Consider the following 13,194-nt stretch of genomic DNA (forward strand, 5'->3'; position numbering starts at 1 on the left):
ACTTCTACAATTTTGACTTCCTTAAGTTAATGTAAACTTGACATCAATAACTTGAGAATACAATTTAATTGCAATGTATCAAGTTCATATCTCCTGATATAAATCAGCTAGGTAGGTGTATGTCTTGCAACTTGATTGGAATATGTAATACAGAAAGCTGTATTGAAACAATCTTGATACAACACTTTGGGTGTTAACAGCAAAGAAAATGTAATGCATATCTCAGTCTACTCCCAGATTCATTACATAGAACTGTATGCATAGCAGTCTTTTTAAAGTGAGATTAACTGTAGACCTCAATAAGTATGTTCTTGTGTATAGTCCCTTATGGGGAGGGGGTGACAGTTTTGTTTACTTCCAGCTGACAGACTTCTTACATGATTAATTGTAACCTACAGTAGAAATTTTTAAATTAAATTACACATTAAAATGAGTCAAGGAAACCACTGACCTGATGATGGCACTTACATATACAAAACAGACCAGAAATTCGGACATACATGTATCTACAGTCCACGTATAAATCACCTGATGGTAAGTTGTTATTCTTGTAGTACTGCCAGATGTATTGACGGATCAATCAATGTAATTATACATGCTAAATTTACTCCATCTGGTACCTGGAAGCACTCAGCGACTGTACTTCTTTCAACTAGTGAAAGAAGGTACAGCATTCAGTTGCAACTTGTGTTTATTGTTGCAGATCTCGACTTTGGTCACTGAGTGACCATCTCCAATGCAGCAGATAATGTTAACAAATTTCAGCCATAATCTGACATAGTCTCTGTTGGAGTACACACATCAAGAGTTCAAACTGCACTCAATTTGTTAAGTCTTGCTGTATATAGTCCTAGAGGGACTATGTCAAATAACGGCTGAAATGTATTAACTTTATCTGCTGCATTGAAGATGGTTACTCCGTGATCAAAAGCTGGATATGCTGCAATACACACAAGTTGCAACTGACTGCTGTGTCTTCTTACACTGACTGAACTATGCATACGTCTCTTGAGGTCACTATGTGCAGAATGGAGAGAGAACTCCGCTAGCACCAAGTTGCAGTTGCAGTTGCAGTTGCAACAGCAGTAGCAGATTTAAGGACTGCAACTGACGGACTGGGTCTCACTGGTTTAAGGTTGCTGATGTGTACTATATGCTCTCCATACAACTTATTTATGAGAGTGCTGCATATACTTATCTACTTTCTGGACGATTTGGGACTCTTGTTATTTCCACCTGTTGATGTTTGGCCTGCACACAGATATATCTATTTTCATAATACAGTCCAGTTTCCTTCATCCACTGCATGTTGTGGCTACCACAAGAGCACCAAACAACATGTATGCACCAAGAGAGTGATTTGTATTAGAATGCTTCCCAACTTGATAAAGTTACAGTGTTCTCCAGCACAACATTTGAATTATTCAGCAAATCTCTGGAGTACTTTTATTATAAAGTCTAGAAGTCTTTGTTTCTGTTTGGTTCACAAAGAGTCAGAATCTATTATTTGCTGTGCTTTATTTGTACTTAATGGGTATTCAATAAAATCTGTGTTGTTGAAGAAGCAGGCATACAAAGCTGTCTTTCCTTATTTCTGTTTGTCATTTCCATCCTGGAAAATACATTATAAAACAGGCAAGATTAACCTACATTCTAAATCTGTCTGGCAATAGGTAGCTTCTTGCATTTATCAAATTGTTGCTCTGTAGTGTGGTTGGGTATTAAAGTTTGTTTGAGTATGAGGAATCAAATTATTGAATTATCTAAATTAACTTTAAATTAATTCATTAATTATATCTTAGCTATGACTAAAACGAAAGGTTAATAAGTGTGAGGATTATCCTCAAGGCTGAAATTATGACTGAAACTCTCTAACTTAGCTAAATAAGGTAAAATGATGCAGGTAATCTTTACAAAAAAACTTTGTTCCCTAAAACACTGCCTCACTGTCAGCTGTTGACAACAACAGTAATACAAAATTACTTGTGTCTTTTTTTATCTATTGCAACAGCTCTCAGAGTTAGCAAATCAACAGCAACACGAAACTGTTATGAGCTTGATCTACTAGTTTCAGTGCACGTATGAGCAGGTCCAAATGTGCACTGGAGCAAGTTGTGACATGTCCACCATGGATCCTGCCTCATAAAATTTGAAAATTTCAGCTGTATCTATTAACATGACTTCATCAAACGTGTTAAGGTATAAAACTACAGAGTGAGGCAAATAAAAGTGGCCCAGACAAGTAGATACAACTGGACATGAATGCATGCATTAACAGAGGAGGAAAAGACCTCCAGTTACATCCAACAGGATGGAGCACCTGCCCATACAGACAGCCAAACCTTGGAGCACATTTACACAATCTTCATGCCTGACAGAGATGTTAGCAGAGGTCAGTCTGGTAATGGCCACAGCCAGCCGCCCAGGTCATCAAGAACTACTTTGATATAAATAACAACAAATAGTACCACATGGAACTCATGCTAATTCAACAAAACAAAAAATAAATTACTGAATGTAACTTATAAATTTTGTATTTTAAGCAAGCACTTACGGTGGATTGTCTTGTGTACTATCTGTGCCTACTACTGCAGTCTCTGGTGATATTAGGAACATTACTGGTTTAGGTGCAATTGGTCGAGGTCGAAGACTGATTTTCTCAGCCTGTAAAACATAAAAACTTTTAAACCTTATCAAATCATGACAACACAGATATTATATAAAAATCTTATGACAATTTGGAAAGCACAAGTATAAAGTTCACATACTTACAAAGCGTGTGAAACATTACTATGAGAAACTGTTACCAAAAACAACATACGAGATGTGTTCATAAAATATGGTCTCCAAGATGCTAGAGCTGTGATAAAATGCTTTTACGTTAATTCCAGCAACACTGGTGCGTAGCTTGGCTCACCCCATTCAAATCCCTAACAACATGAACTTACTGTGACACTGAGTATTAACTGGGCAGCGTTGTGATGGAGTTCCCCCTCACTCCTCCCGCCAGGTGCGAGTTGTATGAAGTAATAAGTTTTTCGAGTGCCAAGCACACTATCCCCATTGACAATCATTGTCAGTACGCATAGTCTATGGGCCACAGTGTATGGACATCAAAAACATGCAGAAGTGGGTCAGAGAGTTCAAGAATGGACATAAAGACATCCATGACGAATAACATCCTAGTTCACCTTCACCAGTTTTGGCCAAAACAGTTGCAAATGTGGAGGAAGAAATGCTTGAAGATCCATGAGAGACAGTTTGTGAGCTGTGCAAATGGATCCCTGAAGTCAGTAAGAGTACACCTGACAAGATTTTGACCAAACATTTGCACTATCGCAAGGTGTGCACGTGCATCCGCAAAACGCTCATCGAAGATCATAAATGGCAACATGTTGGAGCGGTCCACGGATTCCTGGAGCACAATGAAGAACAGGACGAGGAATTTTTGGATTCAATTATCAATTATGACAAAATCTGGGTACACCACACAGCACCTGAAAGCAAAGGAAAAGTCTCGTCAGTGGCGACATTTGAGTTCGTCGAAGCCATGAAAGTTCAAACAAACACGGTCTGCTGGCAAAGTTATAGCCAGTGTGTTCTGGGATAGAAAAGGTGTATTGCTGTGTGAGTTTATGCCTACCAGCACAACCATTAATGCTGATCGCTACTGTGAGAGTTTAAAAAAAGTGTATCATTCCATTTGGAATTGAAGGATGGAAATACTGACGAAGGGAGTGTGTTTTCATCATGACAATGTATGACCCCATACTGCCCATGCAACAGCTAATCTCCTGGCTCCATCTGGATGGGGTATCCTCACCAATCCCCCCCCCCCCCCCCCCCCCCCCACACACACACACACAGCCCGCACACAGCAACTACTGACTTTCATCTGTTTCCTGAGTCGAAGTCACATCTGGTTGTAATGCATTTCCAGACCAACAAGGTCAAGTACTAACTGCGCAATGTGGCAGGCGAGTTCTATGACAAGGGTAGACAAAAAATGCCACAGCACATGTAAATATGCACCAATCACAATGGTGACTACAACAAAAAAAATAGCTGAAAGTGCAACCTTTCCATTAATGTAACATTCATTGCCAATAAATGTGTTTCATATGTGGAAAAAAATGGAGACCTTATTTTACAGACAAGCTTCATCTACATAGAGACATGTAAGCACACATATAAAGATGTCTGGCTAAGAACAAACAATCTTTGTTCTCTTGGTATATCAGTCTCCCTTTAATTTCTCAATTAGTCTGTGATTTCTATGGTTAGAGTTTCTGTAATATTATGCTGTTTTGCACAGTAGGAAATGGGTACGGACTGCGCTTGTTGTGTGTCAACACAAGGGGAAATAGCTGCCATCCAGAAACAGCTAGAAGCTGTGCTGGCCACAATTAATTGTATGTAAGCTGCTGCCTTTCCACTCCACTGCAAAAAGCAGGATAGAGTTTAACTAGATTCCTATGCAGGCTGTTTAGGGTTAGCCTAGCAGTAGGAATCATTACTAATGCTTGGAATACAGTGAAGATTGTTTTCATTCCGAAACCCGAGAGAACTGATCATACCAAAGCGATGGATATGAGATCGATCAGTCTATCATTCCTTTTAAAGACATTAGGAAAACTGCTTAATGTGCACATTAAGAAAAGGAGGCTAACAGAGGTTCCTTTACATATAAACCAACATACATATCAACCAGGCACAGCATGTAAAACAGCAACTACCGAACCTGTTGGGAAGGTGGAAAAATCTCTACATTTTCAAGAACTTCCTCTCTGCATCTTCCTGGATATTGAGGAGGCTTTTAGCTATACAACCTTTGAACCCATGGTTATAATTACAGAAGAGCATGGCATTGAGATTACCATATGTAGGTGGATTAGGATCATGTTAAACACAAGAAAGGGTGAAGCCACCACAAAGAACGAACAAATGGTGATCAATATCACCAGAGTGTGTCCGCAAGGAGAGGTTCTGTACCCACTACTATGCAACCTAGAGATGAATGAACTCATTGAAGAGTTAAACACTAGAGGCTACTTTTGCCAAGGATACCCAGATGACTTAGTTGCAGTAATACTTCGCAAATTTGCTTGCACTGTTAGAACAATGGCATTATGTCACTAAACATTGTGCAGAACTGGCCCAGAAAACAGGATCTAAGGTCCAGACTTTAAAAAAAAATGGTTGTAGCACCATTTACGAGGAAGGACGTCTATCCCATACACAGGAATTTTAAGCTTTTCCATGAAATTCTATCTGTAGAGGGGGTTGTGAAATATTTAGGAGTAACCCTGTATGTAAAACTGTCACAGATCCTTTACAAAAGGAGTATATATTCCAAGGTGAAAGGTACTCTGATGAACACCAGAAAAGCCTATGGAAAAACTGAGGTCTAAACCACAAGAGTACATATTGGATACACATCACTGTAATAAGACCTATGATAATTTATAGGGCTGCAATATGGTGGAACAAAGTAGAACTGAAGGTGGCTTTTAAGGAGCTTGGCAAAGGTACAAAGAGTGGCCTGCTCAGCCATAACAGGCAGTATTAGCAGCACATCCACTGCTGGGATGGAGACCATGCTGGACATGCCCTCATTACACTTTTGGGCTAAAGTAAATCCAGCACCAAGGGCATCATCAGGCTAAAACCTAGAAATAACTGGATACCTTTAGGATATCCAGAATTCCACACCAATACAGGGAATCTTGCAAATATAGGAGCAGTCAATTATACAGTAACTTCCAGCTGCTTCAACAAACCTTTCAATGTAAAAACTGGAAGTAAGGAACAGTGGAAGAATGAACCATGACACTGTGCAAGAGAATAGTCTGCTTTACTGATGGATAAAAAAAAAACATACAGAGGCACTGGATCCATGGAGCCAGGATATACAAAATACAGCCAAGACTAAGAGTGAAATATCTCTATGGAAGCTATCTATGGTAAATCAGGAAAAAATATTCACTATTAGGGTGTGCATGGAGGAAAATTTGCGTAGATGCTACAAAGATCATGTTGTTGTTGTCTTCAGTCCTGAGACTGGTTTGATGCAGCTTTCCATGCTACTCTATCCTGTGCAAGCTTCTTCATCTCCCATTACCTATTGCAACCTACATCCTTCTAAATTTGCTTAGTGTATTCATCTCTTGGTCTCCCTCTATGATTTTTACCCTCCATGCTGCCCTCCAATACTAAGATCATAACACTTGTATTTACTCATACAGCCAAGCAGCTCTGAAACCTTTATCAGCCCCTGCAATGAGCCCTTGTGAGACTAGGGGAAAGCAACAGGGTAAACCTGCTGTTGATCTCTGGTCACTTAGGAATCAGTGGCAATGAACAAGCTGATAGATTGGTCAGGAATGTGTGATGGCTCCATTTATTGGACCAGAACTAAGGTGACAGCTAAAACAAAACTACGAAGATGGATGTGAAAGCAGGACTTAGAATATTGGACTATGATCCAGAAACGAAAATGTGGCACACTAATGGTGCAAAGCCATGTTTTAAGAAACAATCTGTAATCCTGGGTTTGAACAGATAAACTCATGGTAGAACTAATGACAGGCCATGGGAATTTTAGGAAACATCTACGCGCAATGGGTACAGAGAAAAAAGCCCCTAAGTGTAGAATGTGCGGTGAGTGTGATGAAACTGCACCCAACCAAATCTTCAAATGTGAAGCATAGGAGATTAAAGGCACAGAAAATTCGGTTATCAAGTCCTGAAGAAACTGTGTCTAACTAAGAATTAGTAAAGGGTCTCCTACTGCTCTTTCAGGGTACTGGTTGGCCTTGCTACAATGACAGGGAGTGAAGCCACACAGTAAACCCTGTTTTGGTGTGGCGAATAGTGAGCTGTGTCCACTGTTGGCTTATAACTCCCTGTTCGAACCAAATTACGCTGCTGCCCTAAGCTGCAACAGCATTGGGTTCTATGTGATAAAAGCTGAAAACTCCAGTGCTACTACACCTTCCAACGAATATGGCTGATTTGTCCTCATTCAAGGGCGAGCAGCAGACAGCACTGGTATCCTGAATCTCTGGGCAGAACGTGAATGTTTGTATTGGCTGTACAGCTGTCCCCTTACACAACAGAGATGAATGCTGTCCAGTGCTGATAACACATCTGAGTCAGCATGGGATGTGTTGTCTACTGGCCAGTGGTTGATTTCTTGCAGAGTGTAGATAAAAATCAAAGAATGAATACAGGGTGTTACAAAAAGGTACGGGCAAACTTTCAGAAAACATTCCTCACACACACATAAAGAAAAGATGTTATGTGGACATGTGTCTGGAAACGCTTAATTTCCCTGTTAGAGCTCATTTCAGTTTCGTCGTCCACCTACGCTCAATGGAGCACGTTATCATGATTTCATACGGGATACTCTACCTGTGCTGCTAGAACATGTGCCTTTACAAGTACGACACAACATGTGGTTCATGCACGATGGAGCTCCTGCACATTTCAGTCGAAGTGTTTGTACGCTTCTCAACAACAGATTCGGTGACCGATGGATTGGTAGAGGCAGACCAATTTCATGGCCTCCACGCTCTCCTGACCTCAACCCTCTTGACTTTCATTTATGGGGGCATTTGAAAGCTCTTGTCTACACAACCCCGGTACCAAATGTAGAGACTCTTCGTGCTCGTATTGTGGACGGCTGTGATACAATACGCCATTCTCCAGGGCTGCATCAGAGCATCGGGGATTCCATGCGACGGAGGGTGGATACATGTATCCTCGGTAATGGAGGACATTTTGAACATTTCCTGTAACAAAGTGTTTGAAGTCATGCTGGTACGTTCTGTTGCTGTGTGTTTCCACTCCATGATTAAAGTGATTTGAAGAGAAGTAATAAAATGAGCTTTAACATGGAAAGTAAGCGTTTCCGGACACATGTCCACAAAACATATTTTCTTTCTTTGTGTGTGAGGAATGTTTCCTGAAAGTTTGGCCATACCTTTTTGTAACACCCTGTCTATTAGTCATTGTTTGCTCAACAGTCAGTGTGCACTAGTATGTTCTCTGCGAAGTCTTGTTCAAGATGTGGAAGAGGTTCAGCTGACTGCTATTTAACACATTTGGTGTAACTACTTTCACATCTTATCTCATGTCAGCATGAATGACACTTGGTTCTTTGGTTGTCCTTGTTTCCTTCTGATAGTCAGCCGAATTGGGTAAGGCAGCTAATCTCACAAAAGGGAGGAAGCAAAGGTCACTATCTGCAGCTTAGCATTCAGAAATGTTTGCATTTGTCTGACTACAATTTGAATGGACCATCTAAACAAGAGGCTCAGACGATATTGCAATGATCTCAGAGATATATTTCTCAATCTGGCAGCTCTCTAAATAGGTGAAGCATCCACTACGCAAAGGAATTTATTTATTCCATGTGATCTGATGGTACACAGTGTGTTGCAGATGTCGGAATATATCAGTTAACATTGTTAACATATATTAACATAAGCCTATAGTATCTTAATGTATTATATTGCTCAATGTTTTCAATTTAGCACAAATAGCAAGATTACTGTTCTAAGTATTCATTTACAGAGTAAAAACAGTGGCACAAGAATTATGACTTCATGGCTTTGCTAAATTTTATGTTGTCTTTGATGGACTTAATACTAGTGGGAAGATTGTTGAACAGTTGGAGGCCCATGTGGAAAGCTCCCTTTTTACACAGTTGAGTGTTTGTACGTAAAACATGCAGATTTGCATTTTTCCTGGTGTTGTGTTCATGTATTTCATTATTTTTTATGACTCTGGTGTCAGCTGGCACTATGTGGTTTCTGAAAAATTTTAGAGTCTCGAGAATGTATAGGCAAGGCAGTGTAAAGATTTCCAACTTTCTGTAGATGGGTGTGCAGAAGTCTCTGGGTTTGCTCCCAGTAATAATCCTCATTGCTCTCTTCTGGATTCTGAATGTGCTCAGAGCAGTTGGAGAATTTCCCCAGAATATCACACCATATTTTAGGTGGGCTTGTATGTAAGCGTAGTACGCGCTGGTTAATGTTTTCAGGCTAGCACATGATTTCAGTATGTTGTTGTTGTGGTCTTCAGTCCTGAGACTGGTTTGATGCAGCTCTCAATGCTACCCTATCCTGTGCAAGTTTCTTCATCTCCCAGTACCTACTGCAACCTACATCCTTCTGAATCTGCTTAGTGTACTCATCTCTTGGTCTCCCTCTACGATTTTTACCCTCTACGCTGCCCTCCAATGCTAAATTTGTGATCCCTTGATGCCTCAGAACATGTCCTACCAACCGGTCCCCTCTTCTTGTCAAGTTGTGCCACAAACTCCTCTTCTCCCCAATTCTATTCAATATCTCCTCATTAGTTATGTGATCTACCCATCTAATCTTCAGCATTCTTCTGTAGCACCACATTTCGAAAGCTCCTACTCTCTTCCTGTCCAAACTATTTATCATCCATGATTCACTTCCATACATGGCTACACTACATACAAATACTTTCAGAAACGACTTCCTGACACTTAAATCTATACTCGATGTTAACAAATTTCTCTTCTTGAGAAACGGTTTCCTTGCCATTGCCAGTCTACATTTTATATCCTCTCTACTTCGACCATCATCAGTTATTTTACTCCCTAAATAGCAAAACTCCTTTACTACTTTAAGTGTCTCATTTCCTAATCTAATTCCCTCAGCATCACCCGACTTAATTTGACTACATTCCATTATCCTCGTTTTGCTTTTGTTGATGTTCATCTTATATCCTCCTTTCAAGACACTGTCCATTCCATTCAACTGCTCTTCCAAGTCCTTTGCTGTCTCTGACAGAATTACAATGTCATCGGCGAACCTCAAAGTTTTTACTTCTTCTCCATGAATTTTAATACCTACTGCCGAATTTTTCTTTTGTTTCCTTTACTGCTTGCTCAATATACAGATTGAATAACATCGAGGAGAGGCTACAACCCTGTCTCACTCCTTTCCCAACCACTGCTTCCCTTTCATGCCCCTCGACTCTTATAACTGCCATCTGGTTACTGTACAAATTGTAAATAGCCTTTCACTCCCTGTATTTTACCCCTGCCACCTTCAGAATTTGAAAGAGAGTATTCCAGTCAACATTGTCAAAAGCTTTCTCTAAGTCTACAAATGTTAGAAACGTAGGTTTGCCTTTTCTTAATCTTTCTTCTAAGATAAGTCGCAAGCTCAGTATTGCCTCACGTGTTCCAACATTTCTACGGAATCCAAACTGATCTTCCCCGAGGTCGGCTTCTACCAGTTTTTCCATTCATCTGTAAAGAATTCGCGTTAGTATTTTGCAGCTGTGACTTATTAAACTGATAGTTCGGTAATTTTCACATCTGTCAACACCTGCTTTCTTTGGGATTGGAATTATTATATTCTTCTTGAAGTCTGAGGGTATTTCGCCTGTCTCATACATCGTGCTCACCAGATGGTAGAGTTTTGTCATGACTAGCTCTCCCGAGGCCATCAGTAGTTCTAATGGAATGTTGTCTACTCCCGGGGCCTTGTTTCGACTCATGTCTTTCAGTGCTCTGTCAAACTCTTCACGCAGTATCTTATCTCCCATTTCGTCTTCATCTACATCCTCTTCCATTTCCATAATATTGTCCTCAAGTACATCGCCCTTGTGTAGACCCTCTATATACTCCTTCCACCTTTCTGCTTTCCTACTCAATGCATGACAGCCACTACTAATTATGGCATTTACCTTTCCTGTATGTGTATTCCATATCAGGTTATCTTGAACCCACAGACCCAGGAACTTGAAAACAGTGTCGGTATCTATTGGCTGGTTATTTACAGTGACAAATGGCTGAGAGGAATTTGCATTTTGTGTTGTGTGAAAGTTCATGAAAGCTGTCTTTTTGGTGTTGATAGTTAATCTGTTGATTTTGGCCCACTTGCTGAGTTGTTCAGTGGCCAAGTTCACAGCTTAATAGCAGAGCATGTGTATCATCCAATGGAATTTTTTTTAGGTTAGAGACGCCCCTAAATAGTGTCAGAGATGAATTACAGCAATAGCTCAGCCACATTATTCTCAGAGAAGAATTTTAATCTTTACTGATTAGAAAAACTATCAGTGTGCTACTACTAAACTGCAAGAGTATACATGGCAAGGGCCCAGAATTGATCTTGCTTATTAAAGGGAACAATGTCCATATGGTATTAGGGAGAGAAACCTAGCTGAAACCAGAAGTGAGCGCCAGTAAAATACCAACCTCATATATAAACACACACACACACACACACACACACACACTCACACACCTCACAAGGATAGGCAGAATGGTGGTAGCATATTTATTGTCATAAGGATCTCATAAACATGGTAATTGGATGCTTTTGTAGACCATTTCCTCAGAATGTGAAGTGCCAAAGAATATAGTAGAGAAAGACATCAATTTGCTGTGCCATGAATAAGTACACACATATATTTGGGGAATGGTTCTGTGAGGTAGGTTTATGACAATGTTTGCAAGTGAGGAACCATGGTCTGGCAGGCACTATAATCATGTATGGAGATGGGTGTGGAGTAATCAGGTGTAATACAGGACACCAACATGCTATAAAAACATGTATGTTACAGCTACAACAGCACCTAGCAACCTGTATGTGGGGGCCACAACGAACTAGAATAAGCTCCAGAGGGACCGCGTCAGAGGCGTAGGAAAAGGAGTATAGATAAGGGAGCCCAGAGGGTCAAGGTATGCAGTCATGTCACCATTCTGCCTGCGGCTGGAACCAGAAAGAATGACGATTGTTTAAGCTGTAGGTCAACCATGACAACCACCTGGTGACGGATTTTGACAGCCATCCAGCCCACTGAATCAACTGCCAAGATCCACAGTACGGACAAGCCACAGTCATGGCAAGGCTGGTTTGAAATTCAGCACTGCATGGTGCAAGGAGCATGGGAGCAGCGAGCCTCCGCACTTTGGGTGATGTCATCAGACAGACTGCAAGCTACTGTCTGCAAGGGCAGAGATGGAGTGCAATCTCACGGCCTTCCGGGTTCAAGGCTTCCTCAATCCCCGACCAAGCCACCTGGAGGGGGGTTGGGGGGTGGTGTTGGGGAGGGGGGGGGGGGGGAGGGGAGCTGCTCAGGCTCTACTACAGTGACGAATGACGGCTGCTGGTTGTTACCCTTCGACGCTCTACATGGTGACCACAAGTAGTACTTGTGAGAATAGTCAGCCAGCCACACTCTGGAGGGTGGGCACAGCACTTCCGGTTTGGATGACAGACGCTGCCGGCCATGCCGCTTGGGCAAGGGCAGGAGCTGTTACGTCACACAGACAGAGTGCCACGGTGCCATGGCAGCAAATTCTGGTGCTGGCATTTGCACTGGCACATGTACACATGCCATGCTGCCAGCATCTGGATCAGCAGGGGGATTGTGTATTCTTCGGAGTAATAAAAGCCAATGCCAAACTTGTCTGTGTATCTCTACATGCCCTCGCATGATTCACCCTCTCTCCTGAGCCATCTCTCTGTCATCCTGGCACATTACACTTACTGAGGCCGGGGGATTGTAACAACTTTACCTACTAAGGGAGGAGAGACAGAGTATGCACAACAACATTCTGAATGTCGCCTTTTTTAAAAAAAAAAAAAAAAAAAAGTACTTCGTGCAGTAAGTTACGGGGCTGTGTGAGGAAATTCTTTGAGCTCCTAGTAATGAAGAGACCTGAATTTTTAAGTCAGTTAATGTATCAGTGAGAATCACTGACCATACAGCTGTTACAGCATCAGATACTAAAGATGTTACAAGGAATGTTCAGAAAGGTAAGAAAATATTTGTGCATAGCAAGAGTGTCTGGAAGCAAACTGTAGAGTAACTGAGCATCAACATCAAATATTCAGCACTGAGGATAAAGATGTGACGCACAAATAAATGTGAATGAAACCACTGTACAACACACCTTAATATAGTACATGCCAAAAAAGGTTGTGAAGGATGGAAACGATCATTCAGCAGTCATATTAGAATATTGCTATGAAAGCAGCACAGACTTAAGTGAAGCTCAAGCCTGGCTGACAAACTAAAAAGTTGGAAAAGATCAAAATAAATGCAAGGAGAACAATATAACATGAATTTAATGCTTTTGAAAGCAAAATTTTGACTATCAACCTGAATAAAAATATTAAGGTGGTTTGGTATTACGTGACT

General features: G+C 41.0%; 1 protein-coding gene across 3 annotated transcripts in view; it reads right to left on the minus strand.

Moving 5' to 3' along the window:
• Positions 1–13,194, minus strand: part of LOC124615456 — a 136,295-nt gene that overhangs the window by 101,834 nt on the left and 21,267 nt on the right. For all 3 annotated transcript variants that reach the window (XM_047143358.1, XM_047143357.1, XM_047143359.1), the window contains one exon: positions 2,555–2,664. In XM_047143358.1, the coding sequence (XP_046999314.1) occupies positions 2,555–2,664 (110 nt within the window). The remainder of the gene's footprint in view (positions 1–2,554; positions 2,665–13,194) is intronic.

Source organism: Schistocerca americana, chromosome 5 (genome assembly GCF_021461395.2).
Source record: "Schistocerca americana isolate TAMUIC-IGC-003095 chromosome 5, iqSchAmer2.1, whole genome shotgun sequence".
Classification (NCBI taxonomy): domain Eukaryota; kingdom Metazoa; phylum Arthropoda; class Insecta; order Orthoptera; family Acrididae; genus Schistocerca; species Schistocerca americana.